The 21,016-nt window shown below is 42.2% G+C and overlaps 1 protein-coding gene and 1 pseudogene across 4 annotated transcripts; one reads left to right on the forward strand and one right to left on the reverse strand.

Moving 5' to 3' along the window:
• Nucleotides 1-2,788: 2,788 nt before the first annotated feature.
• On the reverse strand, nt 2,789-4,862 carry LOC124013132 (transmembrane protein 238-like). Of its 4 annotated transcripts, none has more exons than XM_046327318.1 (3): nt 4,673-4,862; nt 3,301-3,653; nt 2,789-3,075 (listed from the first exon to the last, which is right to left on the reverse strand). In XM_046327318.1, the coding sequence occupies exon 2, from the start codon at nt 3,643-3,645 to the stop codon at nt 3,328-3,330; it is 318 nt and encodes a 105-aa protein (XP_046183274.1). In that variant the 5' UTR covers nt 3,646-3,653; nt 4,673-4,862; the 3' UTR covers nt 2,789-3,075; nt 3,301-3,327. The 4 variants fall into 4 exon arrangements, with proteins under 4 accessions (XP_046183274.1, XP_046183272.1, XP_046183270.1 ...); XM_046327316.1 differs by having other exon boundaries at nt 3,301-3,689; nt 4,673-4,860; XM_046327314.1 differs by lacking the exon at nt 4,673-4,862 and adding an exon at nt 4,355-4,458.
• Nucleotides 4,863-6,680: 1,818 nt separating this feature from the next.
• LOC124012202 lies at nt 6,681-20,663 on the forward strand (annotated as a pseudogene).
• The last annotated feature ends 353 nt before the right edge of the window (nt 20,664-21,016 follow it).

The raw sequence follows: 21,016 nt of genomic DNA on the forward strand, positions 1-21,016 counted from the left end.
ATTACAGGCCTCTCTCATCTTTTTAAGTGGGAGAACTTGCACAATTGGTGGCTGACTAAATACTTTTTTTGCCCCACTGTACATGCTATGGTAAATATAGCTAGGGTTATAAAAATAGCTGGCAATTGGATCACAACAATGGAACGTGGAACGAACTAGCCAGGGCAGGACAGGCTATATAGGCAACTCCATTCCTGACCTCAGACTGGGCAGGCTTTAGGTACAGCCCTTTTGTTACAGCCCAGCTCTTAAATACCGGATTAGACTAATCATGATCTTCATTTAAGGCCATGATTAAATTGAAGACCATAATTCATTAATTAACCGCTTCTACAGACAGTGAGTAACGTGGCCGTGGCAGGCACACAGCGATCGAGGCCTTCAGTTACTGTTTGATTGAATGTTAAAAGGGCAAAATGAGTGACCTAAGCGACTTTGTGCGTGGTATGATCATAGGTGCCAGGTTCGCCGGATCTAGTATCTCAGAAATGGCCACCCTCCTGGGCTTTTCACACACGACAGTGTCTGGTCTGACAAAACTCAGTTCCTTTTGCGTCATGCTGATGGCAGAGTCAGGCTTTGGCGTAAGCAGCATGTGTCCATGGACTGACCCATCCTGTCTGCTGTCAAAGGTACAGGCTGGTGAGGAATGTTTTCCGGGCACACGTTGGGTCCCACAATTGAGCAACGATTGAACACCACAGGGTATCTGAACATTGTTGCTGAACAAACCCAATAGATCATCTTTAGTATGAGATGGAACGGGCTGTACGCAGAATGAGTGTACCGCCGTCCAATCTGCAGGAACTGCGTGTTGCCATGTCGTCAGGATGGACCCACATCCCTTTGGAACATTTCTGACACGTTGTAGTGTCCGAGCCCCAAAGAATGCAGGTTGTTCTGGAGGCAAAAGGCGGGTCCGACCCCGTTCCTGTACCTAATAAACTGGCCGGTGAGTGTATATTTTTGGTTGCTGACTCTTATGGATCAGTAGAATCTACCCATACTATTGTGTAGATTTGTCATTTAGGTGAACTATCCACTTAAGTGTTGATCCAGACAAAGCAGAACACTGATCTCACATTCATATATGCACTAGCCCAGATATGCACTTCTATTATAGGTAGCCTAGTTGTTATAGAGTGTCGAGCCAGCTGGGCCAGTAACCGAAAGTTTGCTAGATCAAATCCCCGGAGCTGACAAGGTAAAAATCTGTCGTTCTGCCCCTGAACAAGGCCGTTTAACCCACTGTTCCTAGGCTGTCATTGTAAATAAGAATTTGTTCTCAACTGACTTGCCTAGTTAATTTTTATTTTTAAATTAGGTCACCCAGCATACATCTATGAGGTACAGAACATGCTTGAGAGTACATGATGATTATCTGCTACACCAACTCATTACCCAGCTTATGAGGAAACACCCTCTAGTAGACCACAAGTCAAAGACCCCTCTAAATTTGGAAGGACATAACTATTTTCTCTTCTTCCAGGAGCAGTGGAGGGTGCTGAGGGGAAAATGGCTCATAATTTTAGCATCAAACCATTGTTTCATGTATTTGATACCATTCCACATATTCTGCTCCAGCCATTACCACCAGCCCATCCTCCCCAAATAAAGTGCCACCAACCTCCTATGTCCAGGATAGTCCATTTTCTCTCCCCTGCCTTCCGTTACGCCCGTTGTTGTTTTGAATATAATACTTCAGGTTTACAGGATATCAGTTGTTGGACGGTATCCTCTGAATAACATAGCAATAAACTTCATTTGAGCCCCCTCAATATAAAGCTAATTCATTTTTGTTTAAGTAGTAAAACAAAAGCTCCCATTTTCTTATCTTATTGGCAAACCAAATTGTGGTCATACAAAGGACATAGAAGCTAGAGTACAATTCTGAATATCTACCTCTGCATAGTGGTAGGGATAGTATATATAATATGACATTTGTAATGTCTTTATTGTTTTGAAACTTCTGTATGTGTAATGTTTACTGTTCATTTGTATTGTTTTATTTCACTTTTGTATAATATCTACCTCACTTGCTTTGGCAATGTTAACACATGTTTCCCATGCCAATAAAGCCCCTTGAATTGAATAGTAGTCGGCATAGATACTTATGTTGCTGTGTCTCTATGATGGAATATGCATTATGTGCATGTAGGTTCTGAAGTGTGCTTAAAATGTATGCTGTGTGATTTGGTTGAATAAGAATGTCAGTCCAAAAAGGTCTAATGGTACATAATGTACATCACAAGAGGTTGGTGGCACACACCTTAACTGGGGAGGACGGGCTCATAGCCATGGCTGGAATGGACTAAATGGAATGGTAATCGAACTTATCAAACATATGATTTCTTGTGCATTTTGATACCATTCCATTACAGCCATTATTATGAGCTGTCCTCCCCTCTGTAGCCTCCTGTGATGTACACACTGTACACTCCTTGTGGGGACCTGAGAGTAAATCTGTTTGTCTCCATCTACAGTTCACAATAGGAACTGTCCCAAGATAAGAGGGAATGGTTGGGAGAGACTGAAAATACTACAATTACGCCTCCCAGAAATGTAAAATACAATGCATCAAATTCACGCTGCAGGGCTACCATTCTAAACGATTTACATTACTAGTAAACCTATAGACATTTCCAAAATTCAAAGAGCCTGAAGAAGTTCACGCAAGGAAACATTTATTAGCAAAATAACTAAATGAAAATGATTGAGTGTAAGGCCATTTTTCTAAATGAAATCACACCACACAAGAAATGTTAAATCACATCCACTATGCCAGATGTAACAGATGAGCAAATGCATTATTCTTTTTATTTAAAAAATGTTTTAAAAACTTTGGACATGAATAGTTTGTAATATACAGGGGGCATAACATGCTAGGTGAGTGCATTTCAACTGCTTGGCATTAAACAGTGCCAATTACCCATCACACATTAATACTGCTCAGAATAAAATGTAAAATACTGCACTAGCACAAGAACTATAGAAGTTGTTCAATGTGAAGGGAGATTGGGGGTGATTGATCCAATACATGGCTGGCATCCACCCACCAATGTGTAGATGGAAAGCCTATTGAGAGAAGAGGTGGAGAGAGCGAGAGGTTACAAATCAATTCATTATTTTAGATCCTGCCGAGTAGATGCATCACAAATAGCATGTCTGGTGGCGTGTTTATTTTATGTAAGGGAGTCATGCTGGGAACAAGGTCTCTTTCACAGATGAGCCCTGTAAGTATAATGTAGGAAATGTTTTGGCCTATAACCCATTATTCAAGTCCCAAGTAACGTAACTTACCTGCTTTTATGGCCAGTTGCCACAGCCCTAAGGCCCCCTGTGGCGATGGATATGCATCTTGCGGCTGAGGGTGCGGGCCAGCCGGTCCACGGTGGTGCCGATGTGGCCAAGCTCTTTGCTGGAGACGAGGCCGTCAATGTTTCCGCTGTACCACAGCACCCAGCCCCCCAGGGACATGAGCACGAACAGTGCTCCTGTGTACACCAGGAGGTCCCCAAAGTCCCTGCCTTTGATATTCAGAGGGACAAAGACTCCCACCAGCAAGGCGGTGCCACCCAGCAAGTCCATCAGCACTGCAAAGGCCAGGGCCAGTTTACAGTGGGACAAGCCATCACAGAGCCCCATGGTCACACCTGAGAACGAGGGAATCAGAAATCTGACCTGGGGTGCTGCAAGTTGACACAAAAAAACCTGGGTAAAGATTAAGTGCATAAAATAAATTCTAGGGAATATGAAAGGCTACATATAATTTATCATCTACATGAGCTAGATATAAAAGTGGTTGGTATTAGGTTACAAAGATTTAAACAACGTTTGTATGGGACAAACAGGAACCCACTGGTTAAAACGGATTAAATCAACGATGTTTCCACGACATTTCGACCAAAACAATCAATGTAATGAACTTAAATCAACGTGGAAAACTAATTGGATTTCCAAAAGGCATCAAGGTAAGAGAATCTCGTTTCTTTTTCACCCAACCTTTTAACCTAAATCCATTGACAGGATGACATTTTTGGATGATTTCACGTTAACTCACAACTCAACCAAATGTAGCCTAAATCAACTGAACGTTGAACTTGAGAGCGCATCAGTGGGAAGGCACATCAAAATAGCCTAACTAATTACATGTTCACTCCAAAGGAACAAAGAAAATAGTTAGGCTAGGGAGGCTACATTGTTTTCAAACCATTGGCTTGCCATAGTCGGTAGCGTACAAGTTGCCCTTTGTCTGGAATATGTGTCATGTTTTTTACTTTGACCTGGTGAAACTGATGTCGAATCCGACATTGTTGAATGTCTTTTTTTATTGTTATCAAAAATAGTTATCTACCTGGACACGTTGTGTAATCTTCCGGAATTCGATCCCACCTTTTCACTTTTTTTGCGTTTTTCTCAACGACCACTTTACCCCTCCCACAATTTCACCTGCGCCCCGCCCACAAACGATATGCAAAAATTGTATAAGACATGGTAGGCTAATAAGGCTAGAAGATACAAATACATTAGTTGATGTATGTGAAAACACGATGAAGTAGGCATAAAGTTAGTTTCCCTGTAATTCTTATACATTTTCATTAGCCATCAGGAAGTCCGAAGCGTTATACAAGTCGTAGGCATTGCCCTTGAGGAGAAAAGCTGACGAATGTACCTGATGGGGAGCGGATGGGTATTAACTTGCGTCTTTCTTTTTTTTCTGCAGAACGAGGTAACAACTAAGGCAAACGATTCGATGACGTTTCATGCGAAAACATGTATCTTCAGTTGGCTTCCTTTAGCTACATTTCAGCTTTGTGCGACCGATTTTGGAGCAGGTGAACTTACTAGATACAACTCATATGGCGAAATTGCATTTGAATATTAAAGTTATTTGTTTTACAGCTGGTGACGTCACCGTGTCGAAGGACTAATGACTGTTTTAACACTTTCGGTACAATGTATGATCCATGATGGTGCTTATTATAATGCTACAATGTTGCCATGTGTAGCCTATCACAGATTTGCAAAACAACACTCAGCCCATGAAAGATGACTGATTCTCGGACAAGCACGAGGAATGCAACAGACACTAACTTGTCTTCCTCCTCCTGTCTAATTGTTATTTTACTAAGTTACTGCATTTACTATAGAAATGTATAAAAGCATGGTTAGCCTACTCTACAGGCACTTCTATTTAAAGACCCGCTCCTCCCTTTCTAGTTTATCAAATGACATAATTGTTAATTATGTGTCACTCGTGTCACTACCATTGACTGTGGTCCCTAAAGGTCTGTATAATGTTGTGGATGGGTGTGAAGTCTCCTTCCCCTTTGAGGAGAACATACAGAATACTAGTGAGTTAAGCAACCCCTTATAAATATGTTCTCTTATCATGAAATGTCGAACACAAGCAACATGATCTGCAGTTTATTGATTCATGTCACTAATTGGCTAGAAGTTCCACAGACCTGGAGGGTGAGGTAATTAAACTATCATCCCTCATGAATAGGGCTCTACATAATCACCTCTTGATACCTTCATCAACTCAATTCATAATGTAATTATGGTGTCATAGGTCAAGTGGTCAATAACTTTTCAGTGCACACCACCTGCTTCTGCCCATCACCTACAGGTTTAGAAACGAACGGGGGTGTGTCGACATCAAGGGATAGGAATGTAGACGAGAAGTTATTGACCTTCATGGGGATTTACTTACCAAAAGCTATAAGGCTTTTGTCACAGCCATTTGGCTCTAGCTTCAGAATGCCCCCCCCCCCCTACATTAGCTCTTGAAGTATCTTGTTCATTGTCCAAAGTGGAGATTGTGGTTGAATAATTTTCTAACAGTGACTAATTGCAGGATTACTGCATTGGGGGCTCTGAGAGGAGTTATTTTTTTGTTATAAATGTATTAATTTATTATTAAGTTATTAATTTTTAGAAGAGATGTGTAAGAAAGGTTTGTAGTCTGTCACAGTATTAACTAAAAGCCACATTTTGTGATGTAGCCTATTACAGCAGTTACATAGGAAAATAGTGTTGGCTCCCATCCTGAGTCATCCACTGGTTGGGCATGCTGTTTATGGTAATTGGATTATGTTTTGATAGCCATGAATCAAATACTATCTATCTTTCATTCTGTCAGATGGCGCAGCAGAATGATGATTTGAGGTGTTGCTGCATGATTCATGGATGGGAGAAGCACTGACACAAGCACATATTGCAGACACCGCATTCCTCCGTTTGAGAAGGAAATGTGAATAATTTGAGCACATATTGTTGTTTTGATGGTAGAGAAAGTTCATGGACAGGCACACCGTTCTGAGCCGTGGGTTTAAAGAAACTCCTCCTGTACATGTTTGATTTGTTTTCATTGTTGAACCATTTGTTAATACCTGAATATTTTTTTATGTTTATTTTTTCATTTTCTTGCCACGTTTTGATAGGTCAGTTACTGATAGGTCAGTAACCCATCTGCTGTACAATAAAACAATATAATTTGTGCAAAATGTAGTTATGGGTTTTTGTAGTTGGTATCTGTCTTCCTAGATATTAAATTGATCAGAAATGTGCTTGTGTTTATTACTCTGAACAATTGTCCAGAATTCCTCTGCTCAACACACACACAAGATTAGCGTTATTCCATGCCGACAGAGGGCATCCTAATTCCTTGTGTCCAGTCTTGATTCAAACAGATATTTATTTGTAGCCTTGGTAGCTAAACTAACAAGATCAAGTCATTAAATCGAGGTCCATAATGTCGGATTTTGATGAATTCGAGAGACTGTTGACTGAAAATAAAAAAGGTGAGTGTTGTTGCACATTCATCCTATAGTAACGGTTAATTTGACCATCGACAGTAGCTCCAATCGGTTATTTAAACTAGGTATCATACCGGTAGCTCCCTGTCACTGCATTGCTGCTAACTAGCTTGCACAAGGCCTATAAGGTGTTTACCAAAACAATATTATGACAAGAGACTCACATGCTTGCTTGCACCTCTGCTGGCAATGTATAACAAAAAGGGTACTGTTTGACAGCTAGCTATACCTGAATAGCTAGCTACATCTGCAGGATTGACTAGTGACATTTTTTAATTGCGACCTGTCCATTACTTTTTGACTGCTTTTAACTGCAGTACGCGGACTATCCGATAGTTTATCTAAAGGGTACTGTACATGTATGCAATGTAGAATGAGGGAGTAGTGTTACAGATATGCCCACATATCGTGCTTTCTCTGCATGTTGATGGAGTGAATGTTGAATTGCTTTTAACTCCTCTAACGTTAGCTATAACAGGAGTAGCAGCGTATGACAGTTCTTTTCATTCTCCGGTAGTATGCATAAGGCCTTTTCTCTCCTGCTGCGACTAAGGGATCCTGTGTCTTTGTCAGCGACTCAGCCCTACTCGCTTATACTTCCTCCCTCCCCCTTTTAGAGCGGGACAAGGAGAATCGGCACGGTCGGCGCACACTGTCCCGCAGTCGCAGCCGAGAGAGGAAGAAGAGGAGCTGGGAAAGGAGGAAGAGCAGGGCAAGCCGTAGCGACAGCAAGGACCATCAACACAGGCGCGGGTGGATACCGCTGTTCAAGTATTTGAGATGAGATCCATTCCCATTTTGTGCGAATAGTTGTCAGCTTTGTGGACCATTGGCTTGTTTCAACTATTTCTTTCCCCACCTTTATGCAATAGTAAACGGAATACCCATGTTTTAACTGTCATTTCAGCACACAGACTCAAAAACAATCCCAAGAGACTGTTGTGAGGTACAGCAATACAGCGGACAGGGACTTGCATGACACCTTCAAAGTATAACTGCTAATAATGAGTCAGCTGACCATCTGTTGGTTAAGTACTGTACTTGGTGGTTGTGTGTACTAACGTTAGAATTGCTTCTTAATACAATATCAAGGTAAGGGGTGATGACTTGGATCTGTAGCTGTCTTAGAGGCTTGCTTTGAAATGTGACCATGTAGATGCCAGGAAGATAGAGTTCTGAGAGGAATGTGTTATAACTATCCATCCAAAATGTATATATTTTTAATATCCCTTTGATTCCCATACTTTTGTGCTATTCGTTGTCCTCTGACCACACAGTCTCTGCATTGCAAGGCTATATGTCCATGTCCATCTCTCCTGTCCTGTCCCGTACTGTTTCTCTCCTGCAGTCGCCCTCCAGCTCTGCACAGAGAGAAGAAGAAAGTGAGGAAGTACTGGGATGTTCCGGCATCAGGCTTCGAGCATATCACCCCCTGCAGTACAAGGCTATGCAGGGTCAGTTTGGCAATACTTGTCAGCTCTCACTATAATAGTGTCACATCACAGTCCGTATTATGTCTGCTCAAAAGCAAAGGCTGTTGATGTGATATTGTATGAAAGTATTCAACTCAGTCCCTCTCTCACTTCATACACATACAGTACAAGTCAAACATTTGGACACACCTACTCATTCAATGGTTTTTCTTTATTTTTTCTATTTTCTACATTGTAGAATAATAGCGAAGACATCAAAACTATGAAACAACACTAATGGAATCATGTAGTAACCAAAAAAGTGTTACACAAATAAAAATATATTTTATATTCTTCAAAGTAGCCACCCTTTGCCTCAGCGCAAACCAGATGGGACAGCGTATCGCTGCAGAATGCTGTGGTAGCCATGCTGTTTAAGTGTGCCTTGAATCCTAAATAAATCACCAACAGTGTCACCAGTAAAGCACCATCACACCTCCTCTTCACGATGGGAACCACACATGTGGAGATCATCCGTTCACCTACTCTGCATCTCACAAAGACACAGTTCGTCACCAAATTTGAACTCATCAGACCAAAGGACAGATTTCCACCAGTCTAATGTCCATTGCTTGTGTTTCTTGGCCCGAGCAGGTCTCTTCTTCTTATTAGTGTCCTTTAGTAGTGGTTTCTTTGTAGCAATTTGACCACGAGACTTGATTCACAGTCTCCTCTGAACAGTTGATGTTGACATGTGTCTGTTACTGGAACTCTGTGAAGCATTTATTTGGGCTGCAATTTCTGATGCTGGTAACTCTAATAAACTTCTCCTCTGCAGCAGAGGTATCTCTGGGTCTTCCTTTCCTGTGGCGTTCCTCATGAGAGCCAGTTTGATCATAGCGCTTGATGTTTTTTTGCGACTGCACTAGAAGAAACTTTCAAAGTTCTTGACACAACACAACTGATTGGCTCAAACACATTAAGAAGAAAAGAAATGCCACAAAATAACTTTGATCAAGGCACACCTGTTAATTGAAATGCATTCCAGGTGACTACCTCATGAAGCTGGTTGAGAGAAAGCCAAGAGTGTGCAAAGCTGTCATCAAGGTTAAGGGTGGCTATTTTGAAGAATCTCAAATATAAATATATTTTGATGTTTTTAATCCTTTTTTTGGTTACTACATGATTCCATATGTGTTATGTCATAGTTTTCATGTCTTCACTGTCATTCTACAATGTAGAAAATAGTACAAATAAAGAAAAACCCTTGAATGAGTAAGTGTGTCCAAACTTTTGACTGGTGCTGTACATAAATATATAGTCATACAAAGTCATACAAAACATTAAGAACAGCTTCCTAATGTTGAGTTGCACCCCCCATGCCCTCAGAACAGCCTCAATTTGCCAGGGCATGGACTCTACAAGGTGTCGAAAGCATTCCACAGGGATAATGACCCATGTTGACTCCAATGCTTCCCACAGTCAGGGGCGCAACTTTCACTGGGGTCAGGGACATGAACCCCCCCCCCCCCACATTCTGAAGTAACAGTTTTATAATTGCACTGTGATACAAAATGTGGCTCCGGTGTGCTTTAGGACCATGTGGCCGCCTCAGAGCGGTCGGATAGGCTGTTTTCCGGTTTCAGCCAGCTGGATTTAGGATCGCACGGACACCACAGAACGTGCGGACAGACTGTGTGAAGGCAAAGCTTCTGAAAGGCTGGCGTATAGGACCAGCAAGAGGCAGCTGCTGTCTGTGTTGCACTTTTCCCAGAGTTGTAAAAGCAAGCAGAACATAAACTGGCTACTCTAGCTGATCTAGCTGGCAAGGTAACTGCTGTTTGACAGAATTGGTTTATTTTTATTCCAAATGCCGAGCTAGTAGTGTAACTGACATGTTACGTTAACCAATGTGTCATCCCCTCTCGACTGAAATAAATGAACTTCTAGTAGCGAGTTAATTGTCAAATTGATTAAACGAAACTAGATCATCAAATTTTAAAATGTTCAGGAGAGAATTCCAGGACCACGGAGCTCAGTAACTAAAACCATTTCTACCATGACCTGTTCTAATTTTTGGTACTATTATAAGAAAATGAAAATGGGACCGTAATTGATATTTATTTACCGACCTGACTAAAAAAGAAGAGAGAAAATGGCATTTTACCCAATATGGCCTTATAAATCTGTGTATACCAGTGTTTAAGCCTACGCAAGGTCAATGACGGCCAGCCAACAGCGTTGTAGAGATCACAATGATGTGGTAGATGTTTTATTTACACAAAATAATATATATCACATTTACATAAGTATTCAGACCCTTTACACAGTACTTTGTTGAAGCACCTTTGTCAGCAATTAGAGCCATGAGTCTTCTTGGGTATGATGCTACAAGCTTGGCACACCTGTATTTGGGGAGTTTCTCCCATTCATCTCCTTAGATATTCTCAAGCTCTGTCAGGTTGGATGGGGAGTGTCGCTGCACAGCTATTTTCAGGCCTCTCCAGAGATGTTCGATCGGGTTCAAGTCCGGGCTCTGGCTGGGCCACTCAAGGACATTAAGAGACTTGTCCTGAAATCATGCCTGTGCTGTCTTAGCTGTGTGCTTAGGGTCTATGTCATGTTGGAAAGTGAACCTTCGTCCTAATCTGAGGTCTTGAGTGCTATGGAACAGGTTTTCATCAAGCATCTCTCTGTACTTTGCTCCGTTCATAGTGTCCTCGGCCCTGACTAGCCTCCCAGTCCCTGCCACTGAAAAACCTCCCCGAGCATGATGCTGCCACCACCATGCTTCACCGTAGGGATGGTATTGGACAGGCGATGAGCGGTGCCTGGTCTCCGCCAGACGTGACGCTTGGCATTCAGGTAAATGAGTTTACTCTTAATTTCATCAGACCAGACAATCTTGTTTCTCATGGTCTGAGAGTCCTTTAGGTGCCTTTTGGCAAATTCCAAACAGGCTGTCATGTGCCTTTTACCCAGGAGTGGCTTCCATCTGGCCACTCTACCATAAAAGCCTAATTGGTGGAGTGCTGCAGAGATGGTTGTCCTTCTGGAAGGTTCTCCCATCTCCACAGAGGATCTCTGGAGCTCTGTCAGAGCGATCATCGGGTTCCTGGTCACCTCCCTGACCAAGGCCCTTCTCCGCCGATTGCTCAGTTTGGATGGGCGGCCAGCTCTAGGAAGAGTCTTGGTGGTTCCAAACTTCTTCCATTTAAGAATGATGGAGGCCACTGTGTTCTTGGGGACCTTCAATGCTGCTGAAATGTTTTGGTACCCTTCCCCAGATCTGTGCCTTGACACAATCCTGTCATGGAGCTCTACGGACAATTCCTTCGACCTCATAGCTTGTTTTTTTTCTGACATGCACTGTCAACTGTGGGACCTTATTTAGACAGGTGTGTGCCTTTCCATATCATGTCCAATCAATATAATTTACCACAGGTGGACTCCAATTAAGTTGTAAAACATCTCAAGGATGATCAATGGAAACAGGATGCACCTGAGCTCAAATTCGAGACTCATAGCAAAGGGTCTGAATACTTATGTAAATAAGGGGTATATATATATTTTTTCTTATACATTTGCAGAAATAGCTAAAAACCTGTTTTCACTTTGTCATTATGGGGTATTGTGTGTAGATTAATTAGGAAAACACAATATTTGATACATTTTAGAACTAGGCTGTAACATAACAAAATGTGGAAAAAGTCAAGGGGTTTGAATACTTTCCGAATGCACTGTATATAAAAAAGTATGTCGACGCCCCTTCAAATTAGTAGATTTGGCTATTTCAGCCACATCCTTTGATGACAGGTGTATAAAATCGAGCACATGGCCATGCAACCTCCATAGACAAAAACTGACTGTAGAATGGCCTTATTGAAGAGCTCAGTGCACTAGCTGCCTCGGTCAACTAACGTCTAGGAGCAACAACAGCTCATTCACGAAGTGGTAGGCCACACAAGCTCATAGAACGGGACCTCCGAGAGTGCTGAAAAGCGTAATACTCATCTGTCCTGGGTTGCATCACTCATTACCGAATTCCAAACTGCCTCTGCAGCACAATAACTGTTCCTTCACGAAATGGCTGAGGATCCGCTAAAATCACCATGCGCAATGCCAAGCGTCGGCTGGTGTGGTGTAAAGCTTGCCACCATTGGACTCTGGAGCAGAACTGTTTGGTGGTGGAGAAATAATGATCTGGGGCTGTTTATCATAGTTTGAGCTAGGTCTCTTAGTTCCAGTGAAGGGACATCTTAAGGCTACAATATACAATGACATTCTAGCGGATTCGGTGCTTCCAACTTTGTGGCAGAGCCCTGACCTCGACCCCATTGAACACCTTTGGGATGAATTGGACTGCGAGCCAGGCCTAATAGCACAACATCAGTGATCGACTTCACTAATGCTGTTGTGGCTGAAAGGAAGCAAGTCCCCGCAGCAATGTTCCAACACCTAGTGGAAAGCCTACCCAGAAGAGTGGAGGCTGTTATAGCAGCAAAGGGCAGACCAACTCCATATTAATGCCCATGATTTTGGAATGAGATATTCGATGAGCAGGTGTCCACATGCTTTTGGTCATTTAGTGTACCTACCATAGCCAGTTCAGCTCTAGCTAGCCTCTAGCTATCTGCCAGGTAGCAGTATCTAACAGCTTTTGTGTGTATGGAAATGTTTTGTGGCCTTTGTTTTGTCCCGTTTTAACAGAAGTAAATTTTAACCATTGTATCATTAGCTAGAGCTAGCCAAAAGTTAGGTAACGTTAGCTAGCTAGCTCACTAACCTTTGCTATTATTTTTGCCTCAATCACACTAGACCTGAATCAAATGATTAAACCAGCAGCCAAACGATTGAAGGCCAATATATTCTGACATTTCTTCAGTGTAATGTGAGTTTTTATTAGTCAGTAAAGCAATGTAACGTTATTCAACTGTTAGTTTCTCTAGTTAATTCCCTACTTTTCACGGTGACACATTATAAGCAGCTCTACAGGCTACACTGCCATGGTGTACAGTCCGTACACAACACTATGCTCATCATATCCCAGCAGGGTCAGGCAGCCAGGGAAGACCAGTCTACTGAGCGGAGGTGAATTTTGCAATCAGTGAATGGATAGAATCTGGGAATCGTGGTCATTTCAATTATTGAACCATTGATTCTATTCTTGGATAATATAATGTATAAATGTACACCAAGGTAATTCTTTGTCATGCTTCATCTGAGCAGGATCAGATGGTGACAGGGGTCATGGTCAGGCAGCCAGGGAAGACCAGTCTGTGACAGTGCTGAGGAGAAGTTTTGCAGATGCAACACTTTATTCTCTCTGTGCAGCAAACACTGGACAAGTAAGAAGCTTAAAGCTTCAAAGATTGAAACTATTTTAAGGCAGTCTGACAAACATTTCCAAACGGTATCAATGGTTTTTCCCGATGATCCAAAACAACAGGTCAAACAAAACATTTGAGGAAGACCTGGGAGACACTATTGATGATGATGAATGGATACAGATGTGTTTGAATGCCCAGTCATGTTCATATCATCTCAGACATAAATTGTTGCAGTTTATGATCATCCATATAACATATTATTTGCCAGTTAAATGGAATATCATGCACTCAGAAATGTTATTATTCTGCTGGAGGTGTAAATCACAAACGGGGGCATATTTGCATAATTCATGGTCTTGTGAAGGCTGGCTGAATTCTGTCAAAGAGTATGTTATTTTATCTCCGCATGTCTACCGATTCTTTCTGTATTTGTTTGCTTATAAATGTTGATACTGGAGACGGTTATCAGACAAAACTGTAACCTAGCATTTATAGAGGCTAAGACATGCATTGCCATTAATTGGAAGGTTGGTTATCCTTCGATAATGTCACATTGGAAGTTCTGCATTACTAGATGTGATTTATTTCAAGATTAAGGGTATACTGTGCAACTTTCATAAGGTCTGGATTCCTTATGGAATACTGTACAACAAAAGGAGTGTATTGAAAACCTATTTCGGCAATCCCTAGCTGCTGGTCTGCTCAGTCCTGGCCCTTGGGGTCTGCCGTACTGTTGGTTGTCACTCTGGCCTTGGCCTAACACACCTGAAACCAGTAATGAATGTTGGGTGTGTTGGGTTGAGGTGCTGCAGGGCCATGGACACCTAGGGGCAGGACGAGGTGACCCAGCTATATTGTGTGTATATTGTGTAAAAATAGCTCTACAGTACTATTAGGCCTATGATATGAATGATATGGAGGATGTCCTGTTTCTGTGTGAATGTGTAGGAGGTGTATGTGTGTTTTTATTAAATGTTTAATTTCCAAACCTTTCCCTTGAGAAATAAAAGATGGGAAGGAGGTTGTGTTGGGGAGAGAGTTGAGTTATTGATTAGACTGGTGAGGGTTGGGGGTGCAGGGGACCGGGCTGGCTGTGTGGTCCGGCTGAAATTTGATATAGAGGATATTTAATAAAAAGTATTTTGTACTTTATTTGTAAGAATTTGTTAGGCTATTGGTCAAAGATGCAACACAATATTAATTATTGAATTATCATTGACCTATATTGAACAAAAATATAAATGCAACATGTGAAGTGTTGGTCCCATGAAATAAAAGATTCCAGAAATGTTCCATACTGTCACGACTTCTGCCGAAGTTGATGCCTCTCCTTGTTCGGGCGGCGTTCGGCGGTCGTCGTCACCGGCTTTCTAGCTGCCAACTATCCACCATTTGTTATGTCTTGATTGTAAAGACCTGGTTCCCATTACGTTATTATTATTTCCCTATTGAACCCACTGGTTCTCATTATGTTATTATTATTTCCCTATTGAACCCACTGGTTCCCATTACGTTATTATTATTTCCCTATTGAACCCACTGGTTCTCATTATGTTATTATTATTTCCCTATTGAACCCACTGGTTCCCATTACGTTATTATTATTTCCCTATTGAACCCACTGGTTCTCATTATGTTATTATTATTTCCTATTGAACCCACTGGTTCCCATTACGTTATTATTATTTCCCTATTGAACCCACTGGTTCTCATTATGTTATTATTATTTCCCTATTGAACCCACTGGTTCCCATTACGTTATTATTATTTCCCTATTGAACCCACTGGTTCTCATTACGTTATTATTATTTCCCTATTGAACCCACTGGTTCCCATTACGTTATTATTATTTCCCTATTGAACCCACTGGTTCTCATTATGTTATTATTATTTCCCTATTGAACCCACTGGTTCCCATTACGTTATTATTATTTCCCTATTGAACCCACTGGTTCTCATTATGTTTCGTGCGTGATTGTTCCTGGTCTTGTGTTAGTCTTTTGTGTTAGGGTTTGTTATTCCCTGCGTGGATTTATTTTGGCTGATTTATTTTTTCGAGTAAAGTACGTTGTTTTAGTCAGTTCTGTGTCCTGCGCCTCACTCCGTCCTCATCTCTGCACAACTGACACTTGACACATACGCACCAAAAGCGCATTGCTCTAAAATGTTGTGCACAAATTTGTTTCCATCCCTGTTAGTGAGCATTTCAACTTTTCCAAGATAATCCATCCACCTGACAGGTGTGACATATCAAGAAGCTGATTAAACAGCATGATCATTACACAGTTGCACCTTGTACTGGGGCCAATAAAAATACACTCTAAAATGTGCAGTTTTGTCACAAGTTGTGCCCTTGCCCACAGTTGTGTCAAGTTGGCTGGATGTCCTTTGGAAGGTGGACCATTCTTGATACACATGGGAACCTGTTGAGCGTGAAAACCCACCAGCTTTGCAGTTCTTGACACAAACCAGTGCGCCTGGCACCTACTACCATACCTCGTTCAAAGGCACTTAAATCTTTTGTCTTGCCCATTCACCCTCTAAATGGCACACATACACAATCCATGCCTCAAGGCTTAAAAATCATTCTTTAACCTGTCTCCTCCCCTTTATTAACACTGATTGAAATGGATTTAACAAGTGACATCCATAAGGGATCATAGCTTTCACCCTGGATTCACCTGATCAGTCTACGCCATGGAAAGAGCAGGTGTTCAGTATTTCTTCTCCATTGGGAGTCATATCTAACTTGAGTCCATGTTCCTTTCTCAGCTGCTGGCCAGATCCCAGCCACGGCCCTACTGCCCACCATGGTAACTCCAGAGGGGCTGGCCTCCACCCACACTTCTGTACCTGTGGTGGGCAGCCAAATGACCAGGCAGGCCAGGAGGCTCTACGTAGGCAACATACCTTTCGGTATCACAGAGGTAGGTAACAGAGAACTGCTACCCGTTCCACACTACTGAGTTGTACATAAGGCCTAAAATACAGTTAAAGACTACTGCTACTGATAGAGCAATCCGTTTTCCTGTCTTCACACCCTGCCTTCGTCCCCTAGGTAAAAGAGCTATTGATCTCCTTTGGCCCTCTGAAGGCCTTCAACCTGGCCATAGACAGCGCCACGGGCCTCTCCAAGGGCTACGCCTTTTGTGAATATGTGGACGTCAATTTGAATGACCAAGTCAGTGTCAGATATTGTACCTGTATTGCTGTACGCAGTCTTGTTATAGAATTGAGGTTAACATAAGGTCATAGACTCTTGGGCTGCATGTCAATAGTCCAAAGTGGCTACCCTGTGTTTCTTCTTCCGTCTGCACTGATCTGATCTACCTGGCCAAGTGAAAGCAAATCTCACTATAGTCTTCTTCCATATTTCTTTCTCCTATGCAGCCTTTGTGCAGATCAGTGCTGTTGTAGGAAAGGAGGTGAGAAGAGGAAGCACATTTTGAGTGGAAAGATGGCAGCAAATCCCAAACTCCTTCAATAATTAAAATGTCAATATTGCCAAGAATGAACTTTTATACTTCCATGATCCCTCTTTCACCACCAGCAGGATACTGGGACAGGCTACATTCTTTACTTGCTAAATTCATTTGTAAGAGTAAAGGCTAGCCAGTTGTACACCTGAATGCATTCAACTGAAATGTGTCTTCCGCATTTAACCCCTCTGAACACCCTCGTATTATGTTTTCTACACTTCAGCGTGAAAAATGTGCCGGTTGCCTAAATCTCCCAAATGTCTAATTGTATTTTTTGGCTTTGATTTTACGCCCTCTGTACTCATGGTTAAATCCTGCTACAGCTGTATCTTGGCGCCCCCTGGAGGAAAAACAAGTTGCCCCTCACAGACTCCAAGACATAATCAATTCTGTAATCCCGCTCAAACATTGCAAACTAAAATTTGGCCCTATCATCTCACAACTTATTTCAGTCTGGCGCCTGGTTGGTAAACATACCAAAACCAACCTCACCATCCTCACCATCCTTTAATAAACATACCAAAACCAACCTCACAATCCTCACCTTCCTTTATTAAACATACCAAAACCAACCTCACAATCCTCACCTTCCTTTATTAAACATACCAAAACCAACCTCACCATCCTCACCATCCTTTAATAAACATACCAAAACCAACCTCACGATCCTCACCTTCCTTTATTAAACATACCAAAACCAACCTCACGATCCTCACCTTCCTTTATTAAACATACCAAAACCAACCTCACAATCCTTTATTTGACAACCATGCTCTCCACCTGGGTGGTCGTCTTTTCATCTATGGTCTGAAAGAGGGATTCCTACTATATCAAATATCACTGAAGGCTACTATCTGTGTGCATTTCAAGACCTCCAGAAGCAATTACTTACCTGATACTTCCTTCTTCGTTTACTTGCAACACCGTTCTGCTATGCGTGCATATGTTCCCTTGGGAGGCAAGAATGGTCTGTCCACCTTATTCACAAATTATTTATTCATATTTGTACACAGGGACTGGTCTCTAAATGACATTATCTGCTACTTAAAATGACTCACAAACCAATCCCTTCCCTAGCATCATGGAAGAAAGACCTTTCCGTATGTAGTACTGTGACTAATTGGACTAGAGTTTGGTTCAACATATAAATTTAATCAAGAAACCCCAACCATCAAATTATACATTACAATTTTGCCCATAGAACTTACTGTACACCATGCAAACTATTTCAGATGAAAGCTAGACAAACCCCAAATTGCTCTTTGTGCACTCCGGGGGCTCCTGGCAAATTTTCATATGGTTTGGGAGTGCCCAGGGGTTTTACATTTCTGGAGTTGTGTTTCATCCTGTCTTTCTGACATAATGACTAGAAATGTACCATGTTCACTATTTTATTGTTAAATGATGACACTAGACCTATCTGTCGAACAGCAATGTATTTGGCTGGCTGGATTAACAGCAGGCCAAACAATTTGCCTCACGTTGGCAGCCACCTCATTCTTTAAACAGACAGCGGTGGCTGCTATCATTCATGGCTATTATTGACATGGAAATACTTGTAGGACTGTAGGCATGCATGGGGCGAGTGAAAGAAACATATATGCTCTTTCATCAATGTATGACTCTGTAAAAAGACTGCTATCTAACTTTGAGTTCGGGAAGTCCTGTGTGTGGGGGGGGGGGGGGGGGGGGGACGACAAGAAGCTCCTGGTCCAGAGAGCCAGTGTTGGGGCCAAGAACGTAGCTCTGGTGAGATGATAGACTACAGAGAGAGGCACACTTTACAAATGGATGCTGTTCAATATAAGACAGAGATGAGGGGAAAAAGGAGTGATATTTTGGGGTAAGTTAGGACCTAACTATCCCCTCTGTTTCAGTTGTTCTCTCCTGTTTTGTGCCTTACTGAACACAAGCCTTCTTCGATCCACCTCCACTGACCTAAAACATCAAGCTCGGTTTCATAACTTAATCAGGACAATCCAGAGCTGATTAAGGAATTAACTAACCGTATGCACCACTGCAAAGTAGACAGTATTATTACAAAAACAAGTTGGCAAATGAATAATAACGGTTTCATTTTTCTTTTTTTCTTTTTTTTCTTTAATTTACTTCATTTTTACACCATAAACATTCTAAAACGTTTTCTAAAAGTATCTCATGTTCTTTCAACCTTCCCAATAACCAAAACCCCTCCCCTCACGAGACAGGTATGAACCAGACCCCGGTGACCCTCCAAGTGCCAGGACTGATGCCCACCTCCATGGCCTTGTTGGGTGGCCTGCCCTCTGAGGTGCTCTGCCTGATGAACATGGCGGTTGTGGAGGAGCTGCTGGATGACGAGGGTGAGTGCAGCAAGTACGGCCAGGTGAAGAGCATCGAGATCCCCCGACCTGTGGATGGCCTGGAAGTCCCAGGCACTGGGAAGGTGAGGACGGGGAGTGGAATAGGGGTACCTGGGTATTAGGATGGGATAGGATAGGGCATAGGGTGTTTGTTGCAGTGTTTTGAGGAGAGTTTGGGTTGTTGTTTCAAAGTGAATTCGTTCAGTTCAGTTGAAATTATTGAATCTCCTTGGGGAAATGTGTCTTTCGCCTCCCATCAAACAAGCATAGCAAGTCATAACTTATCACTCTTGCCTAGGTTTTTTGGTAATAGTTTCCAATGCAATAATAAATAAATCCCTTTGTGTGTGTAAACATGAATCATAGTTTTTTGCTGTAGAATTACATTTAACATGGTTGTCTGGTTCCATACAGAATGGCCATACACCCACTTTCCTATCCTTTCTTTCCCTCTCTCTCCCTCCTTCAGATCTTTGTGGAGTTCATGACCCTGTTTGACTCCCAGAAGGCCATGCAGGCGCTGACAGGCAGGAAGTTTGCCAACAAGATGGTGGTGACCAAGTACTTATGACCCAAACGCCTACCACCGCCGAGACTTCTGGTAGACCTGAGAACCAGAGAGATGGAGAGAAGCAGAGTTTCATGTTATTTATGTAATGATATGAATATTTATGAGCATCACAACAACTCAACTTATTGCACTTTTTTAAAGAGGAGGCGTAGAAAGTTCATTTAGGGCCACTTGTCACTGTGAAATCAGCAGAATTGGTTGAAGTATTACTTTTGTCCTCGTCGCTTATAATTATATGATTTCATTCAATGAATCAAGTTCAATCATGATTTTAACCATTTATTTTGTCCATGGCTGAGCCTCAGGTACCAGTTGTTTATTGTTACACCAACTGACCAACAGTATGTGAACACCTGCTCATCGAACATCTCATTCCAAAATCATGGGCATTAATATGGAGTTGTTCCCCCCTTTGCTGCAATAACAACCACCACTCTTCTGGGAAGGCTTTCCACTATTTGTTGGAACATTGCTGCGGGGACTTGTCCAAGAGCATTAGTGAGGTCAAGGCACTGATGTTGGGCGATTAGGCCTGGCTCGCACTTGGCGTTTCAATTAATCTCAAAGGTGTTCAATGAGGTTGATGTCAGGGCTCTGTGTAGGCCAGTCAAGTTCTTCCACACCGATCTCGACAAACCATTTCTGTATGGACCTTTCTTTGTGCATAGGGGCATTGTCATGCTGAAACAGAAAAAGGCCTTCCCAAACTGTTGCCACAAAGTTGGAATCGTTTCGCATGTCATTGTATGCTGTAGCGGTAAGATTTACCTTCACTGGAACTAAGGGGCCTAGCCCGAACCATGAAAAACAGCCCCAGATCATTATTCCTCCTTGCATTATGCATTGGGGCAGGTAGCGTTCTCCTGGCATCCGCCAAACCCAGATACATCCGTCAGACTGCTAGATGGTGAAGCGTGATTCATTACTCCAGAGAATGCCTTTCCACTGCTCCAGAGTCCAATGGTGGCAAGCTTTACACCACTCCAGCCGACGCTTGGCATTGTGCATGGTGATCTTAGGCTTGTGTGTGACTGCTCAGCCATGGAAACCCATTTCATGAA

This window comes from Oncorhynchus gorbuscha, linkage group LG24 (genome assembly GCF_021184085.1).
Source record: "Oncorhynchus gorbuscha isolate QuinsamMale2020 ecotype Even-year linkage group LG24, OgorEven_v1.0, whole genome shotgun sequence".
In the NCBI taxonomy this organism is placed as follows: Eukaryota; Metazoa; Chordata; class Actinopteri; order Salmoniformes; family Salmonidae; genus Oncorhynchus; species Oncorhynchus gorbuscha.